The sequence below is a fragment of the Globicephala melas genome, chromosome 1, assembly GCF_963455315.2.
Source record: "Globicephala melas chromosome 1, mGloMel1.2, whole genome shotgun sequence".
NCBI classification, from domain to species: Eukaryota; Metazoa; Chordata; class Mammalia; order Artiodactyla; family Delphinidae; genus Globicephala; species Globicephala melas.
Window position 1 is genome coordinate 84,717,339 of NC_083314.1, and position 15,850 is coordinate 84,733,188.

General features: G+C 35.5%; 1 protein-coding gene across 2 annotated transcripts in view; it reads right to left on the reverse strand.

Moving 5' to 3' along the window:
- Positions 1–15,850, reverse strand: part of MAN1A2 (mannosidase alpha class 1A member 2) — a 171,240-nt gene that overhangs the window by 96,344 nt on the left and 59,046 nt on the right. For both annotated transcript variants that reach the window (XM_030869200.3, XM_030869199.2), the window contains exon 3: positions 15,715–15,811. In XM_030869200.3, the coding sequence (XP_030725060.1) occupies positions 15,715–15,811 (97 nt within the window). The remainder of the gene's footprint in view (positions 1–15,714; positions 15,812–15,850) is intronic.

Sequence of the window (15,850 nt, forward strand, 5' to 3'; positions counted from 1 at the left end):
TAGGAGTCAGCATTCGACACTACTTAGGTTCACATTTTCTATTTAGTATTCCTTCTTTTCTTTCCTTTTTAATTCCGTTCCTTTTTCTCCTAAATAAATAATGTTTTCTTGTGATGGTTTAAGGCTATACAAATTTGTTCTTATAATGACTGTCCTCAACCTACATCACATTTTCTTATTCATGTGCTCCTAATAATTTCTTCAACTTATCAAGAAGTATATCTTCCCACTAATAAAACAAGTACTACACCACACTCTGATAAATCCCTTGGTCTTCTCTCCACTCAGTTCCCTTCATGTTGATATTAACTGGGTTGTTACAGACATACTTTCCCTTTTCTTTTCTTGTTCCTCAGCTTTTAATTAAGATAATAAAAATTTTATCAAGCTATTGATAGTCACCCATATATCCCTATCTCTTGCATAATCATCTGAATTAAATATGTACCTCTTTTTATTTTTGTATTTTGTCCACAATATCATCCTTATTTTAAATCCTTAGGAGTCCCTGTTTTTGTTCTTATTTCAATTTTTATAGGTAGTTATGCTCAGTTCTCTAGTTATTTATTTAGCTCTGTAAGTGCATGCTCCTCTAAGGTGCTGACTACTCTGAAATGGAAAAAGGCCTGACCCACATATTTATACCAATTCTAGTTGGTTCCACAAGGAGAGGTTTGTGCCACGAGCTAAACAGTACAACGAAGAAAAAGGCAAAACTGAAATTACTGGCTATCACTGTGAGTGCTTATCTAGACAACTCAAGGTTTCAACTGGAAAAAATTAAAGGGTCTAAAACTACACTTGGGTCAAATAAGAATTAAAATATGACACAAAAGAATATATAAAGCATTAATAAAGATTTATTACAAGAACATAGGAGTCAACTGAACCAGTTCTCTGAGAAAAACTCATAACTTAAAAATTGTATACTATTTAATGAGAACAAATGAAAATGTTCTACTAAGAAAATAAGAAAAAGAATGATAAACTTGAGCAACGAAGTAGAAGAATCAGAAAAGCTAACGAAATAAATGAATTAGGAATAAAGAAAACTGTCAAAATAATAAATTCAAGAGATGGTTCTATGAAAAGAACTATACAATAAATCTAGGACCAACTGATTTTTTAAAAGTAGTCATGTGCATATAAAAACACAAAAAAAGGAATTGAGAGTTTAAAAGGCAGATACAAAGGAAATTAAGAAAACTATTTTTAAAAAAGCCTAATTTAGCCATATCGTCCCAATAAATTTGAAAATGAGTGGAGTTGACAATTTTCTAAGAAAATAGGTATTATTTTGACTTATGAAAAAGGAAATAGAAAATCTAGATAAGCAGACCAAGAAACAGGAAATTGAGAAATTTTCAAAGAGCTACACACTATAGAAGTATCACACTCTAGAAGTTTCATAGAATAAATTCTACTTTAATTTTAAGGATGATAACTTCGACATAAATTTTGATAGAACATAGGAAAAGAAAGCTTAAAATTCAACTTAACGAATTCTGCATACCACTGATGCAAAAATATAATTTAGTAAGAAAAATAAAACTATTATCTGATCTCACTCATGAGCATCCTGGAAATATTTAGGAACAGGCTTGCTGTGGGGTATAGTAAGTTTGTGTTTATGAGAGACTGACAAACTGCTCTCCAGAGTGTACCACTGTATACTCCCAGCAGCAATGTATAAGAGGTCTAGTTGTTCCATCATCCTTCTCAGTATTTGACATTGTTGGTCTTTTTAATTTTATTCATTCTACTGGGTATGCAGGATTTTGCATTGTGGTTTGAATTTTAATTTCCCTGGTGACTGATGTGCTTATTGGCTACTCATTTACTTTCTTTGGTGAATTATTGGTGAATTATTTATATATTCTGAATACATCTTTATACATGTATCACAAATATTATCTCTAATTCTGGGGCTTGCTTTTTCATTTCCTTAATGTCTTCTGGAAAGCAGAAATTTTTTATTTTCATGAACTCCAATTTAGCAATTTTTTTTCCTTAATGGTTTATTCCTTTTGTATTCTAAAAATTCTTTGCTCACCTCAAGGTCACAAAGATTTTCTCAAATTTTTTTTTTTTTTTTTTTTTTTTTTTTTTTGCGTTACGCGGGCCTCTCACTGTTGTGGCCTCTCCCGTTGTGGAGCACAGGCTCTGGACGCGCAGGCTCAGCAGCCATGGCTCACGGGCCCAGCCGCTCCGCAGCATGTGGGATCTTCCCGGACCGGGGCACGAACCCGTGTTCCCTGCATCGGCAGGCAGACTCTCAACCACTGCGCCACCAGGGAAGTCCTCAAATATTTTTTACTGGAAGTTTTATACTTTAAGTTTTTATGTTTAGATCTATGATTCATTTCAAGTTCATTTTTCTATACAATGTTGAAGAGTTAAGGTTTTTATTTTTCTACAACTGACCCAACACCACTTACCAGAAAGACTTACCTATAACCCACTGAAAGCACCCTTGTTGAAAATCAATTAAAAATGTATGTGCAGTTCTATTTCTATTCTTTTCCAGTGATCTCTATGTCTATCTTTATGCTAAAACCATACTGTCCTCATTACTGAAGATTTACAGTAAATCGTAGAATCAAGTAGTGTAAATCCTTCAACTTTGTTCTTTTTTAAAAATTATTTTGATTATTGTACATACTTTGTGTTTTCATACAGATTTTAGAATCAGCCTATCAATTTATGTGGAAAGGTCATTTTTACTTAGATTGCTTTAAATCTAAATATGGATTTCAAGAGAACTAACATCTCAACAATACTGAGTATTCCAACTCATACAGGCATCTCTCTCCTTTAAGTCCTTTTAAATTTCTTTCAATAATCACAGTTTTCAGTGTACAGACTTTGTACATAGTTTGTTAAATTCATCCACATGTACTTCATATTTTTATGCTACTGCAAATGGTATTATTTTAAAATTGTACTTACAACTGTTTATTGCTAGTATCTAGAAATATAATTTATTTTGTATATCAAACTTGTATCATATGGCCTCATTACTAAATTTGTTTTCATTCTAGTACTTTTTTATTGTTGTTTGGTAGATTCCCTAGAATTTTCTTGTGTGTGTGGGTGAGTGGGTGTGTTTTAATACTCTTTATCAGGCTAAAAAAGTTCCCTTCCAGTCCAAGTTTGCTGAGAGTTTTTATTATGGATAGATATTGAGTATTGTTAAATGCTTTTTCAGCATCTGAGATGCTCATAAAATTTTCCTCTTTTCGTCCCTTAATATCTTCAGTTACATAGACTAATTTCCAAATGTTAAACCAACCACACATTCCTTGGATAAACCCCACTTGGTCATAAGGTATTATTCTTTTTACATATTGCTGAATTACATTTACTAAGATAAATCTAATTTGGTCAAAGATTTTTGTGTCCATGTTCATGAGGAACATTGGTTGATAGTTCCCTTTTATTGTAATATCATTGTCTGGTTTGGGTATTAGGGCTTTGGTGGTCCTACCAAGGAGATATAATTATCCTAAATGTGTAAGCACCTAACAAGAGTACCTCAAAATATATAAAGCAAAAGCTGACAGAATTGAAAGGAGTAAGAAAGAAATCCAATATTTCAGTTGGGAACTTCAACACCCCTCTCTCAGTAATTGACAGAACTACTAGATAGAAAATCAGCAAGAACAGAAGAAGCCTGAACAACCCCATAAACCAATGAGGTCTAACTGACATTAACAGAACATTCTACACCCAATAACAGTCACTACATATATAAACATTCTTTTCAAGCACCAATGGAACATTCACCAAGACAGGCCATATTCTGGGTCAAAAAGTAAACCTTAAATAACTTAGAAGAATTATAATCGCACAAAGTATATTCTTTGACCATAATGGAACTAAATTAGAAATCAGTCACAGAAAGAGAAAAGAAAAATCTCTAAGCATTTAGCAATTAAACAACTTACTCAAGGGAAGTTTTAAAACATACTGAATTGAATAAAAATGAAAACACAGCACATCAAAATCTTTCAGATGCAGCTAAAGCACCACTTGGCAGAAAATTTATGGCACTAAATGCTTACACTGGTAAAGGGGATTATGAACCTATAATCTAGGCTTCTATTTCAAGAAACTAGAAAAGCAAGAACAAAAGAAACCCAAATCATGCAGAAGAGTGGAAATAACAAAGAGCAGAAATCAAAGAATTGAAAACATAAAGAAAATATACAGAAGATCAATGAAACCAAAAGTTGCTTCTTTGAAAATATCAATAAAATTGATAAACTTCTAGCAGGACAAAGAAAAATTTATTGAAAATATCAATAAATTTGATAAACTTCTAGCAGGACAAACAAAGAAAAATTACCAGTATTAGGAATGAAAGAGGGTTATAACCACAGCTGCCAGAGATATTCAAAAGGTAACAAGATAATACTCCAAACAACTCTATGCACACAAAATCAGTAGCTTAGATGAAATAGACCAATTCCTCAAAATCATCAACTACCAAAACTAACCCAAGGTAAAACAGATAAACCGAATGGCCCTTATAGAGGATGTGAAATAAACTGAAGTTGTAGTTTAAAAACCTCCCAGAGGGCTTCCCTGGTGGCGCAGTGGTTGAGAGTCCACCTGCCGATGCAGGGGACACGGGTTCGTGCCCCAGTCCGGAAAGATCCCACATGCCGCGGAGCGGCTGGGCCCGTGAGCCATGGCCGCTGGGCCTGTGCGTCCGGAGCCTGTGCTCCGCAATGGGAGAGGCCACAACAGTGAGAGGCCCACGTACTACAAAAAAAAAAAAAAACAAAAAACCTCCCAGAAAAAGAAGCTCCAGATGCAGATGGTTTCACTGGCAAATTATATCAAAAACTTGAGAAAAATATAAAACCAACAGTACACAATCTTTTCCAGAAAAATGAAGAGCAGAGAACACTTCCAAACTCATTTTATGAGGCCAAAATTACACTGATACTGAAACAAGACAATAGTTCAAGAAAAATACAAAACAATATCCTTCCCAAAATATGAATGCAAAATCCTCAACAAAATATTAGAAATCATTAGCAAGTTATAAATATCAAGAAGAATTTATACATACACACATACACTGAAAATAAAAGGTGCACTTCAAAAAGCATTGTAAGATCAAGTAACATTCTGTTCCAAATCAAAATTCTTTTAAATGCAAAAAAATCTATTCCTAACAAAAATCTTTCAATTCTCCAGGATATCTAAATAAAAATAATTAATTGTGACTATGAATCACTGCTGGAAAAGTTATTACCAGTGATAACTTACGTCCATCAACATTTTCCTCTTCCCACTCACAAGCTCCAGGGCTGAGCCCTAACTAGGCAAAACCAAAGGAATCTATCCCAACCCTCTGGGTATAGCTTTCAGGTCAAGGCTGGACACAAGACCCAGATAAACAAGAAACAAGGTGGTTTCTGAGAAAACCAAGTGCTCTCTTCTCTACAGTGTTCTCTTTTCTATAGATGTGTTAGTAGGAGGATATGAAGCTTCAAGTTGCTGCAGCCATCCCTCTATGAAGCCAGCCTGAAGATACAAACACAAAGAGGAAAATAGAGGAAAGAGATAAAGAAAAAAGCTTAGCTGGTACCAGATCTACTCTAGAACATCATTGAGCCGATTAAATTTCTTTTTTAGTTTAAGCCATTTTGAAATGGATCTCCTGTTATCTGTACATAAAGAATCCTCTGATGCCAAGGACAAACTAGACAAAAGTCAGAGCAATATGATTTCAGTTATCATATAAAAGAATGTTTTAATAGTCAAGGCTAAGAGACAGGAAATGGACACATTTTAAATTGTTTTCCTTATAATCTAGAATATTGTAAGAGTTCAATACCTGCCTATATGTTCCTATAGTAATAGACTAGACTTTTAAAGTTCCTCCCAACTCTTAAGATTCTGATTCTGTAAAGGCATACTGATTTGGGAGGTCAAATGAGACACTCAGAACTATGACTCCTCCCTTAGACTTCTATTTAAATAAAAAGGTTAAAAACAGATTTTTTTTAAAAAATCTCAAATCATACTCACTAGCAAGAATATGAGATGCAGAAAAGGAACAGAGCAAGTAGGAAACAGAGTCAAACTCTTTTTTATTAATCCTTTAATAAACTAACTACATGTCTAAAAATATAAGACAAAATAAACAATAAAGGATCCATTCCCACTTAGCTTATTTGGCTGAGAAAAAAATGTAACCACTCAAAAGTTTTTCTAAAAGTATAAGCAACTAATTTTGACTACTGAAAATAATACAGATTGCATTTTCATTTTTCTACCATTTCACTGTAATTTTGTCATAATGGATTTTTCCCATGTGCTGGTATTAATTTTCTTCTATCTTTAAAGTTTACTGAAGCAGAACAAAATATCAATTAGAAGCATGAACCTTAGCACTAAGCTGCCTGTAATCAAATTCTGGTTACATTATTTACTAGCTGTGCAACCTTGAATAAGTTAGTTAACCCTAACTGTGCTTCAGTTTCCTCATCTGTAAAATGGGAACAATAATAATAGTACCTGTCTCCTAGTGCACATAAATCACTTAAATCAGTCCTTGGCATATAGCACATTTATTAATCTGCTCAGGCTGCCATAACAAGACACCAACGACTAGGATGCTTAAACAACAAAAATTTATTTTCTCACAGTGCTGGAGGTTTGAAGACCAAGATCGTGCTTCCAGTTTTTAGAGGAGCACCTTCCTCTTGGCTTGCACATGTCCACCTTCTCACTATATCATACCCACATGGCCTTTCCTTGGTGCATGTGCAGGGGGAGAGAGAACTTGGGTGTTTCTTCCTCTTCTTTTAAGGGTACCAGCCCTATCTGATTAGGGCCCCTCGTTCAATCTTAATTACCTCTTAAAGGCTCTATCTCCAAATACAGTCACATTGGAAAGTAGAGCTTCAACATGTGAATTGATGGGGGACAAGACTCAGTCCACCACAATATGCATTATATAAATACTACAGATGTTGCTACTAATAACGTGTATATGACTATTGTTCTAAAGGAAAATACAGTTTATTCAGAAACCCAATCACAGAATCTCTAAAGCAAATAACTGACCTCATGACTCAATAAAAAGGTACAACTTTTTATTGGAAAATACTTAATTGCTACTCATTACAAGATGATCCCTCAGAAATGGTGGACCAAAACTGACAAAATATTGCTTCTGCTCTTTTAATGAGTTAAAAGTCTCATTTTGTAAAGTCACCCTTTCCATCTCTAAGCTCCTTTAATTTCTATGACCTCACAAATAACTTTGTTTACCCAGTAAATCAGCTTAATGATCCTAATGAGCAGCTGACAATAACTCACCTGACAATAATCTGAAGCTGCCACTGCCCTGGTCATCATTTAACAACCTAACTAAATAGTGGTCTACAAAGGTCACTTTTGAAGAAGTCTGACAAAAGTGCCACAACTTAAAACGACCTTTCCTAAAAAAATAAATGCTATTATTTTTAAAAAGAAAAACATTAAGTCAAAACTTACTCATTACGATTTTAACAGAATCACATCATTTAAGAAACATTCCTTTTGCTCCCTAAAAGAAATGATTTATATTGACTTATAAGGAATAAAATTTTAAGAAGTTACCTGGGTTTAAATTCAGCAAACAGTCTTTCCTTACACAGTTATTGCAATGATTAAATAAAATAAATGTATATTATCTACCTACTACCTTGCCTAGGACGATCTATCTGATAAGTGTTACTACATTAGATGTTCTGAGAAATAAGGTTTAAAAAACCAAGCAGAAAATTAACATCCAACTCATGTTTGATACATGTTCATATTCCAATTTTTTAAAAAGGCTCAGAGTTTACCACTGAGTTTAATATAAAGGGATGGTTACTTGCAGAGAGGATCTAATTTTCATTAATCACTAAATATAATGACTTTTAGTCCATTAATGTCTCATGTGGCATCTACAAAGCAACAGGAACTCTTCAGATCACTCTATAACCTCTGCTGAAGAAATAAACTCTATTTCATTAAGTGATAGCCACTAAATTAAATGTCACATATGAGATCTCTGGTGTCTTTGATTACCTAAAGGAAAATTTTTTTCCATTATTCCTCCATCCCAACATCTCTCAAACCCAGGAGAAATGATCTTTTCAGTCATTTTCTTTTTTGACAGAAAACAATCAAGCATCAAACAAATTATGAGAGAAATCATAGTGCTAGAAAAATTCTTCCAGAGTCACATTTTTTAAAAATGTTATTTGGATTACTGTGGTGTTGCATTACAATTACTAAAGATGATTGCCCTGCATATGACTAATGTATGTGCTTTCTGCCCCATTAATATTTTCTTGCTTTCACCTACTGTTATTTAAAAGATATCCATCACATCAAGAAGCATCCAAAATGGGGGAAAGAAATGAAGACTATAAAGAACAACTTGGTAATTCTCAAGACTTATCCTTGGATTAAGTAAAAGTTAAGTAAGTTAACTTACTCTTTTCAACTGATAAGTTTAACAAGAGAACTGAACTCAAGAGAGGTAGAAAGAGCAAATCCAAGTTAAACAAAGCTCTTCCCCAGGGGCTTCCCTGGTGGCGCAGTGGTTAAGAATCCACCTGCCAATACAGGGGACACAGGTTCAATCCCTGGTCCGGGAAGATTCCACATGCCACAGAGCAGCTAAGCCTGTGCACCACAACTACTGAGCCTGAGCTCTAGAGCCCACAAGCCTTAACTACCAAGCCCACGCAACTATTGAAGCCCACACACCCTAGAGCCTGCGTGCCACAACTACTAAGCCCGCATACTTCAACTACTGAAGCCCACACGCCTAGAGCCCATGCTCCACAACAAGAGAAGCCCACACACTGCAACAAAGAGTAGCCCCTGCTCGCCCCAACCAGAGAAAGACTGTGCACAGCAAAGAAGACCCAACGCAGCCAAAAAAAAAAACCTCTTCCCCAGACCTCCATCCAGACACACACACTGTTAATTTTTCCCTTGGAACTATGAATGTAAAATATAATTCACTCAATTTACCGAATGAGTCACCTTGGCCATGTTACTTTTTTTTTTTTTTTTAACATACATAGATAGCACTACTGGAATTTCCCATCCTTTTTCTCCTCCTCTAAAATGTACAAGTATCAGAATTGGTATTGTGTTGAAGATAAAAGATTACAAATTGGTACCTACTTTGCTTAAAGTAAAACGATGCAGAAAAAGCTTCAAAATACTCAAATAAATGACTAAAACATCTGTATGTAAATAGAAAATCTATCACATCTGTGTTTTCAAAAGCAACTATAACTAAATCTTGACTGAAACTTGCCAAAAAATACATGTTGCTTCAAATTATAGTTCCACAGAAATACAACAGTTCCCCCTCATCCACAGGGAATTCATCCCAAGATGTCCAGTGGATGCTTGAAAGCCTGCATAGTACTGAACTCTATATATACTACGTTTTTTCTCCTATACACACACACGTATGTTAAAGTTTAATTTATAAATGAGGCACAGTATGAGATTAACAACAGTAACTAATAATAAAACAGAACAATTATAATAATTTACTGTAACAAAAGTCATGTGAATGTGGTCTCTTTCTCTCTCTCTTCCTTAAAAGATCTTATTGTACAAATTTAATGCCTTCTCCATCTTAACTAAGCACTTATTGCACTGTGGCCATAACTTGTACAGTTTAAGGTATAACAGCAAAACTAGCACAGTATTTCTTTCCTCACAATTTCACAAATAAAACATTCGTGCTTACCTTAGATCCATCAGCAAACAATTTTTTTTTTCTTTCCTTATTAAGTCAAGAACTTTCATCTTTTCACTTAAAGCAGCGGTCCCCAACCTTTTTAGCACCAGGGACCAGTTTCATGGAAGACAATTCTTCCATGGGGAGCGGGGGGTGAGGGGGGGATGGTTCAGGCAGTAATGTGAGCAATGGGGAGCAGCAGATGAAGTTTCACTCGCTTGCCCGCCGCTCACTCCTGCTGTGCGGCCTGGTCCCTAACAGGCCACAGACCAGTACTGCTATTCAGGCCAGGGCTTGGGGACACCTGACTTAAAAGAAGCACTTACAGCTTCTCTTTAGCAAATCCAACTTGCTGGCATCACTACTCTTGTGGTTTGGGGCTATTATTAAGTAAAATAAGGGTCACATGAACAGAAGAACTGCAATATCTCCACAGTTGATCTCATAATCCACATGGCTAATAAGTAACTAACAAGCAGGACAAAGGGATGGTTCACACCCTAGCCTGGAAGGAGCAGGATGGTGCAAGATTCATCACGCTACTCAGAAAGACACACAATTTAAAATTTATGAATTATTTCTGCAATTTTCCATTTCATATTTTCACACCAAAGTTTACTATAGGTAACTGAGTACTGCAGAGGGAAAAAAAAACCTTAGATAAGAGGGGACTACAGTACTCAGGTTTTAGAAAGTACCTAAAAAGTTAGATCCTACTTTTAAAATGAAGGTAGAAAATGAAAACAGTAATTAGAAAAAGTAAACAAGAGAGCAACAGCCAGCTCTACCCACCACCAGTCCCTCCCATCAGGAAACTTGCACAATCCTCTTAGACAGCCTCATCCACCAGAGGGCAGAAAGCAAAAGCAAGAAGAACTACAATCCTGCAGCCTGTGGAACAAAAACCACATTCAGAGAAAGATAGACAAGATAAAAAGGCAGACGGCTATGCACCAGATGAAGAAACAAGATAAAATCCCAGAAAAACAACTAAATGAAGTGGAGATAGGCAACATTCCAGAAAAAGAATTCAGAATAATGACAGTGAAGAAAGTACACGACCTTGGAAAAAGAATGGAGGCAAAGATCGAGAAGATGCCAGAAATGTTTAACAAAGACGCAGAAGAATTAAAGAACAAACAAACAGAGATAAACAATATAGTAACCAAAATGAAAAATACACTAGAAGGAATCAATAGCAGAATAACTGAGGCAGAAGAACGGATAAGTGACCTGGAAGACAGAATGGTGGAATTCACTACTGAGTAACAGAATAAAGAAAAAAGAATGAAAAGAAATGAAGACAGCCTAAAAGACCTCTGGGACAACACTAAATGCAACAACATTTGCATTATAGGGGTCCCAGAAGGAGAAGAGAGAGAGAAAGGACCCAAGAAAATATTTGAAGAGATTATAGTCGAAAACTTCCCTAACATGGGAAAGGAAATAGCCACCCAAGTCCAGGAAGCACAGCGAGTCCCATATAGGATAAACCCAAAGAGAAACATGCCGTGACACATAGTAATCAAACTGACAAAAATTAAAGATAATGGAAAATTATTGAAAGCAGCAAGGGAAAAAGGACAAATAACATACAAGGGAACCCCAATAAGGTCAACAGCTGATTTCTCGGCAGAAACTCAACAAGCCAGAAGGGAGTGGCATGATATATTTAAAGTAATGAAGAGGAAGAACCTACAACCAAGATGACTCTACCCGGCAAGGATCTCATTCAGATTCGATGGAGAAATCAAAAGCTTTACAGACAAGCAAAAGCTAACTGAATTCAGCACCACCAAACCAGCTCTACAACAAATGCTAAAGGAACTTCTCTAGGCAGGAAACACAAGAGAAGGAAAGACCTACAATAACAAACCCAAAACAATTAAGAAAGTGGTGAGAGGAACATACATATCGATAATTACCCTAAACGTCAATGGATTAAATGCTCCAGCCAAAAGACACAGACTCGCTGAATGGATACAAAAACAAGACCCATATATATACTGTCTACAAGAGACCTAGGGACACATACAGACTAAAAGTGAGGGGATGGAAAAAGATATTCCATGCAAATGGAAATCAAAAGAAAGCTGGAGTAGCAATACTCACATCAGATAAAACAGACTTTAAAATAAAGAATGTTACAAGAGACAAGGAAGGACACTACATAATGATCAAGGATCAATCCAAGAAGAAGATATAAGAATTATAAATATATATGCACCCAACATAGGAGCACTTCAATACCTAAGGCAACTGCTAACAGCTATAAAAGAGGAAATCGACAGTAACACAATAGTGGGGGACTTTAAAACCTCACTTACACCAATGGACACATCATCCAAACAGAAAATTAATAAGGAAACACAAGCTTTAAATTACACAATAGACTAGATAGATTTAATTGATATTTATAGGACATTCCATCCAAAAACAGCAGATAACACTTTCTTCTCAAGTGCACATGGAACCTTCTCCAGGACAGATCACATCTTGGGTCACAAATCAAGGCTCAGTAAATTTAAGAAAATTCAAATCATATCAAGCATCTTTTCTGACCACAATGCTATGAGATTAGAAATCAATTATAGGGAAAAAAACATAAAAAACACAAACACCTGGAGGTTAAACAATACGTTACTAAATAACCAACGGATCACTGAAGAAATCAAAGAGGAAATCAAAAAATACCTAGAGACAAATGACAATGAAAACACGATGATCCAAAACCTATGGGATGCAGCAAAAGCAGTTCTAAGACGGAAGTTTATAGCAATACAAGCCTACCTCAAGAAAGAAGAAAAATCTCAGATAAACAATCTAAGCTTATACCTAAAGGAACTAGAGAAAGAAGAACAAACAAAACCCAAAGTTAGCAGAAGGAAAGAAACCAAAAAGATCAGAGCAGAAATAAATGAAACAGAAACAAAGAAAACAAGAGCAAAAATCAATAAAACTAAAAGCTGGTTCTTTGAGAAGACAAACAAAACTGATAAACCATTAGCCAGACTCATCAAGAAAAAGAGGGAGAGGACTCAAATCAATAAAATTAGAAGTGAAAAAGGAGAAGTTACAACAGACAGCGCAGAAATACAAAGCATCCTAAGAGACTACTACAAGCAACTGTATGCCAATAAAATGAACAACCTGGAAGAAAAGGACGAATTCTTAGAAAGGTATAACCTTCCAAGACTGAACCAGGAAGCAACAGAAAATATGAACAGACCAATAACAAGTAATGAAATTCAAACTGTGATTAAAAATCTTCCAACAAACAAAAGTCCAGGACCACATGGCTTCACAGGTGAATTCTATCAAACATTTATAGACGAGGGAACACCCATCCTCCTCAAACTTTTCCAAAAAATAGCAGAGGGAGGAACACTCCCAAACTCATTCTATGAGGCCACCATCACCCTGATACCAAAACCAGACAAAGATGTTAAAAAAGAAAAAGAAAATTACAGACCAATATCACTGATGAACATAGATGCAAAAATCCTCGACAAAACACTAGTAAACAGAATCCAACAACACATTAAAAGGATCATACACCATGATCAAGTGAAATTTATCCCAGGAATGCAAGGATTCTTCAATGTATGCAAATCAATCAATGTGATACACCATATTAACAAACTGAAGCGGAAAAACTATATGATCATCTCAATAGATGCAGAAAAAGCTTCTGACAAAATTCAACACCCATTTATGATAAAAACTCTCCAGAAACTGAGCATAGAGGGAACCTATCTCAACATAATAAAGGCCATGTATGACAAAACCACAGCAAATATCATTCTCAATGGTGAAAAACTGAAAGCATTTCCTCTAAGATCAGGAACAGGACAAAGATGTCCTCTCTCACCACTATTATTCAACATAGTTTTCAAAGTCCTAGCCACAGCAATCAGAGAAGAAAAAGAAATAAAAGGAATACAATTGGAAAAGAAGTAAAACTGTCACTGTTTGCAGATGACATGACAAATTGGAAAAGAAGAAGCAAAACTGTCACTGTTTGCAGAGAATCCTAAGGATGCCACCAGAAGACTACTAGAGCTAATCAATAAATTTGGTAAAGTTGCAGGATACAAAATTAATGCACAGAAATCTCTTGCATTCCTATACACTAATGATGAAAAATCTGAAAGAGAAATTAAGGAAACACTCCCATTTACCATTGCAAAAGAAGAATAAAATACCTAGGAATAAACCTACCTAGGGAGACAAAAGACCTGTATGCAGAAAACTATGACACTGATGAAAGAAATTAAAGATGAAACAAACAGATGCAGAGATATACCATATTCTTGGATTGGAAGAATCAACATTGTGAAAATGACTACACTACCCAAAGCAATCTACAGATTCAATTCAATCCCTATCAAATTACCAATGGCATTTTTTTATAGAACTAGAACAAAAAAATCTTAAAATTTGTATGGAGACACAGAAGACCCCGAATAGCCAAAGCAGTCTTGAGGGAAGAAAACAGAGCTGGAGGAAACAGGCTTCCAGACTTCAGACTATACTACAAAACGACAGTAATCAAGACAATATGGTACTGCCACAAAAACAGAAATATAGATCAATGGAACAGGATAGAAAGCTCAGAGATAAAACCATGCACCTATGGTCAACTAATCTATGACAAAGGAGGCAAGGATATACAATGGAGAAAAGACAGCCTTTTCAATACGTGGTGCTGGGAGAACTGGACAGCTACATGCAAAAGAATGACATTAGAACACTCCCTAACACCATACACAAAAATAAACTCAAAATGGATTAGAGACCTAAATGTAAGACCAGACACTATAAAACTCTTAGAGGAAAACATAGGAAGAACACTCTTTGACATAAATCACTGCAAGATCTTTTTTGATCCACCTCCTAGAATAATGGAAATAAAAACAAAAATAAACAAATGGGACCTAATGAAACTTAAAAGCTCTTGCACAGCAAAGGAAACTACAAACAAGATGGAAAGACAACCCTCAGAATGGGAGAAAATATTTGCAAACGAATCAATGGACAAAGGATTAATCTCCAAAATATACAAACAGCTCATGCAGCTCACTATTGAAAAGACAAACAACCCAATTCAAATATAGGCAGAAGACCTAAATAGACATTTCTCCAAAGAAGGCATACAGATGGCCAAGAAGCACATGAAAAGCTGCTCAACATCACTAATTATTAGAGAAATGCAAATCAAACCTACAATGAGGTATTACCTCACACCAGTTAGAATGGGCATCATCAGAAAATCTACAAACAACAAATGCTGGAGAGGGTGTGGAGAAAAGGGAGCCCTCTTGCACTGTTGGTGGGAATATAAATTGATACAGCCACTATGGAGAACAGTATGGAGGTTCCTTAAAAAACTAAAAACAGAATTACCATATGACCCAGCAATCCCACTACTGGGCATATACCCAGAGAAAACCATAATTCAAAAAGACATGTGCACCCCAATGTTCATTGCAGCACTATTTACAACAGCTAGTACATGGAAGCAACCTAAATGCCCACTGACAGACGAATGGATAAAGAAGATGTGGCATATATATAGAATGGAATATTACTCAGGCATAAAAAGGAATGAAATTGGGTCATTTGTAGAGACGTGGATAGATCTAGAAACTGTCATACAGAGTGAAGTAAGTCAGAAAGAGAAAAACAAATACCGTATACTAATGCATGTATATGGAACCTAGAAAAATGGTACAGATGAACCGGTTTGCAGGGTAGCAATTGAGACACAGATGTAGAGAACAAACGTATGGACACCAAGTGGGGAAAGTGGCAGGGGCGGGGTGGTGGTGTGATGAATTGGGAGATTGGGATTGACATATATACACTGATGTGTATAAAATGGGTAACTAATGAGAACCTGCTGTATAAAAAAATAAATAAAATTAAATTTAAAAAAAAAGTAAACTTACCAAATATATTAGTGGAGTGTCCTTTCCTTGCAATTGGTCTCAATTCATTATGTCCCCATCCATATATCCTGTAATTATCCCATGCATGTTTCATCATCTGAGAAAGGAAAAATTATAACCCATCAATTTATATTTT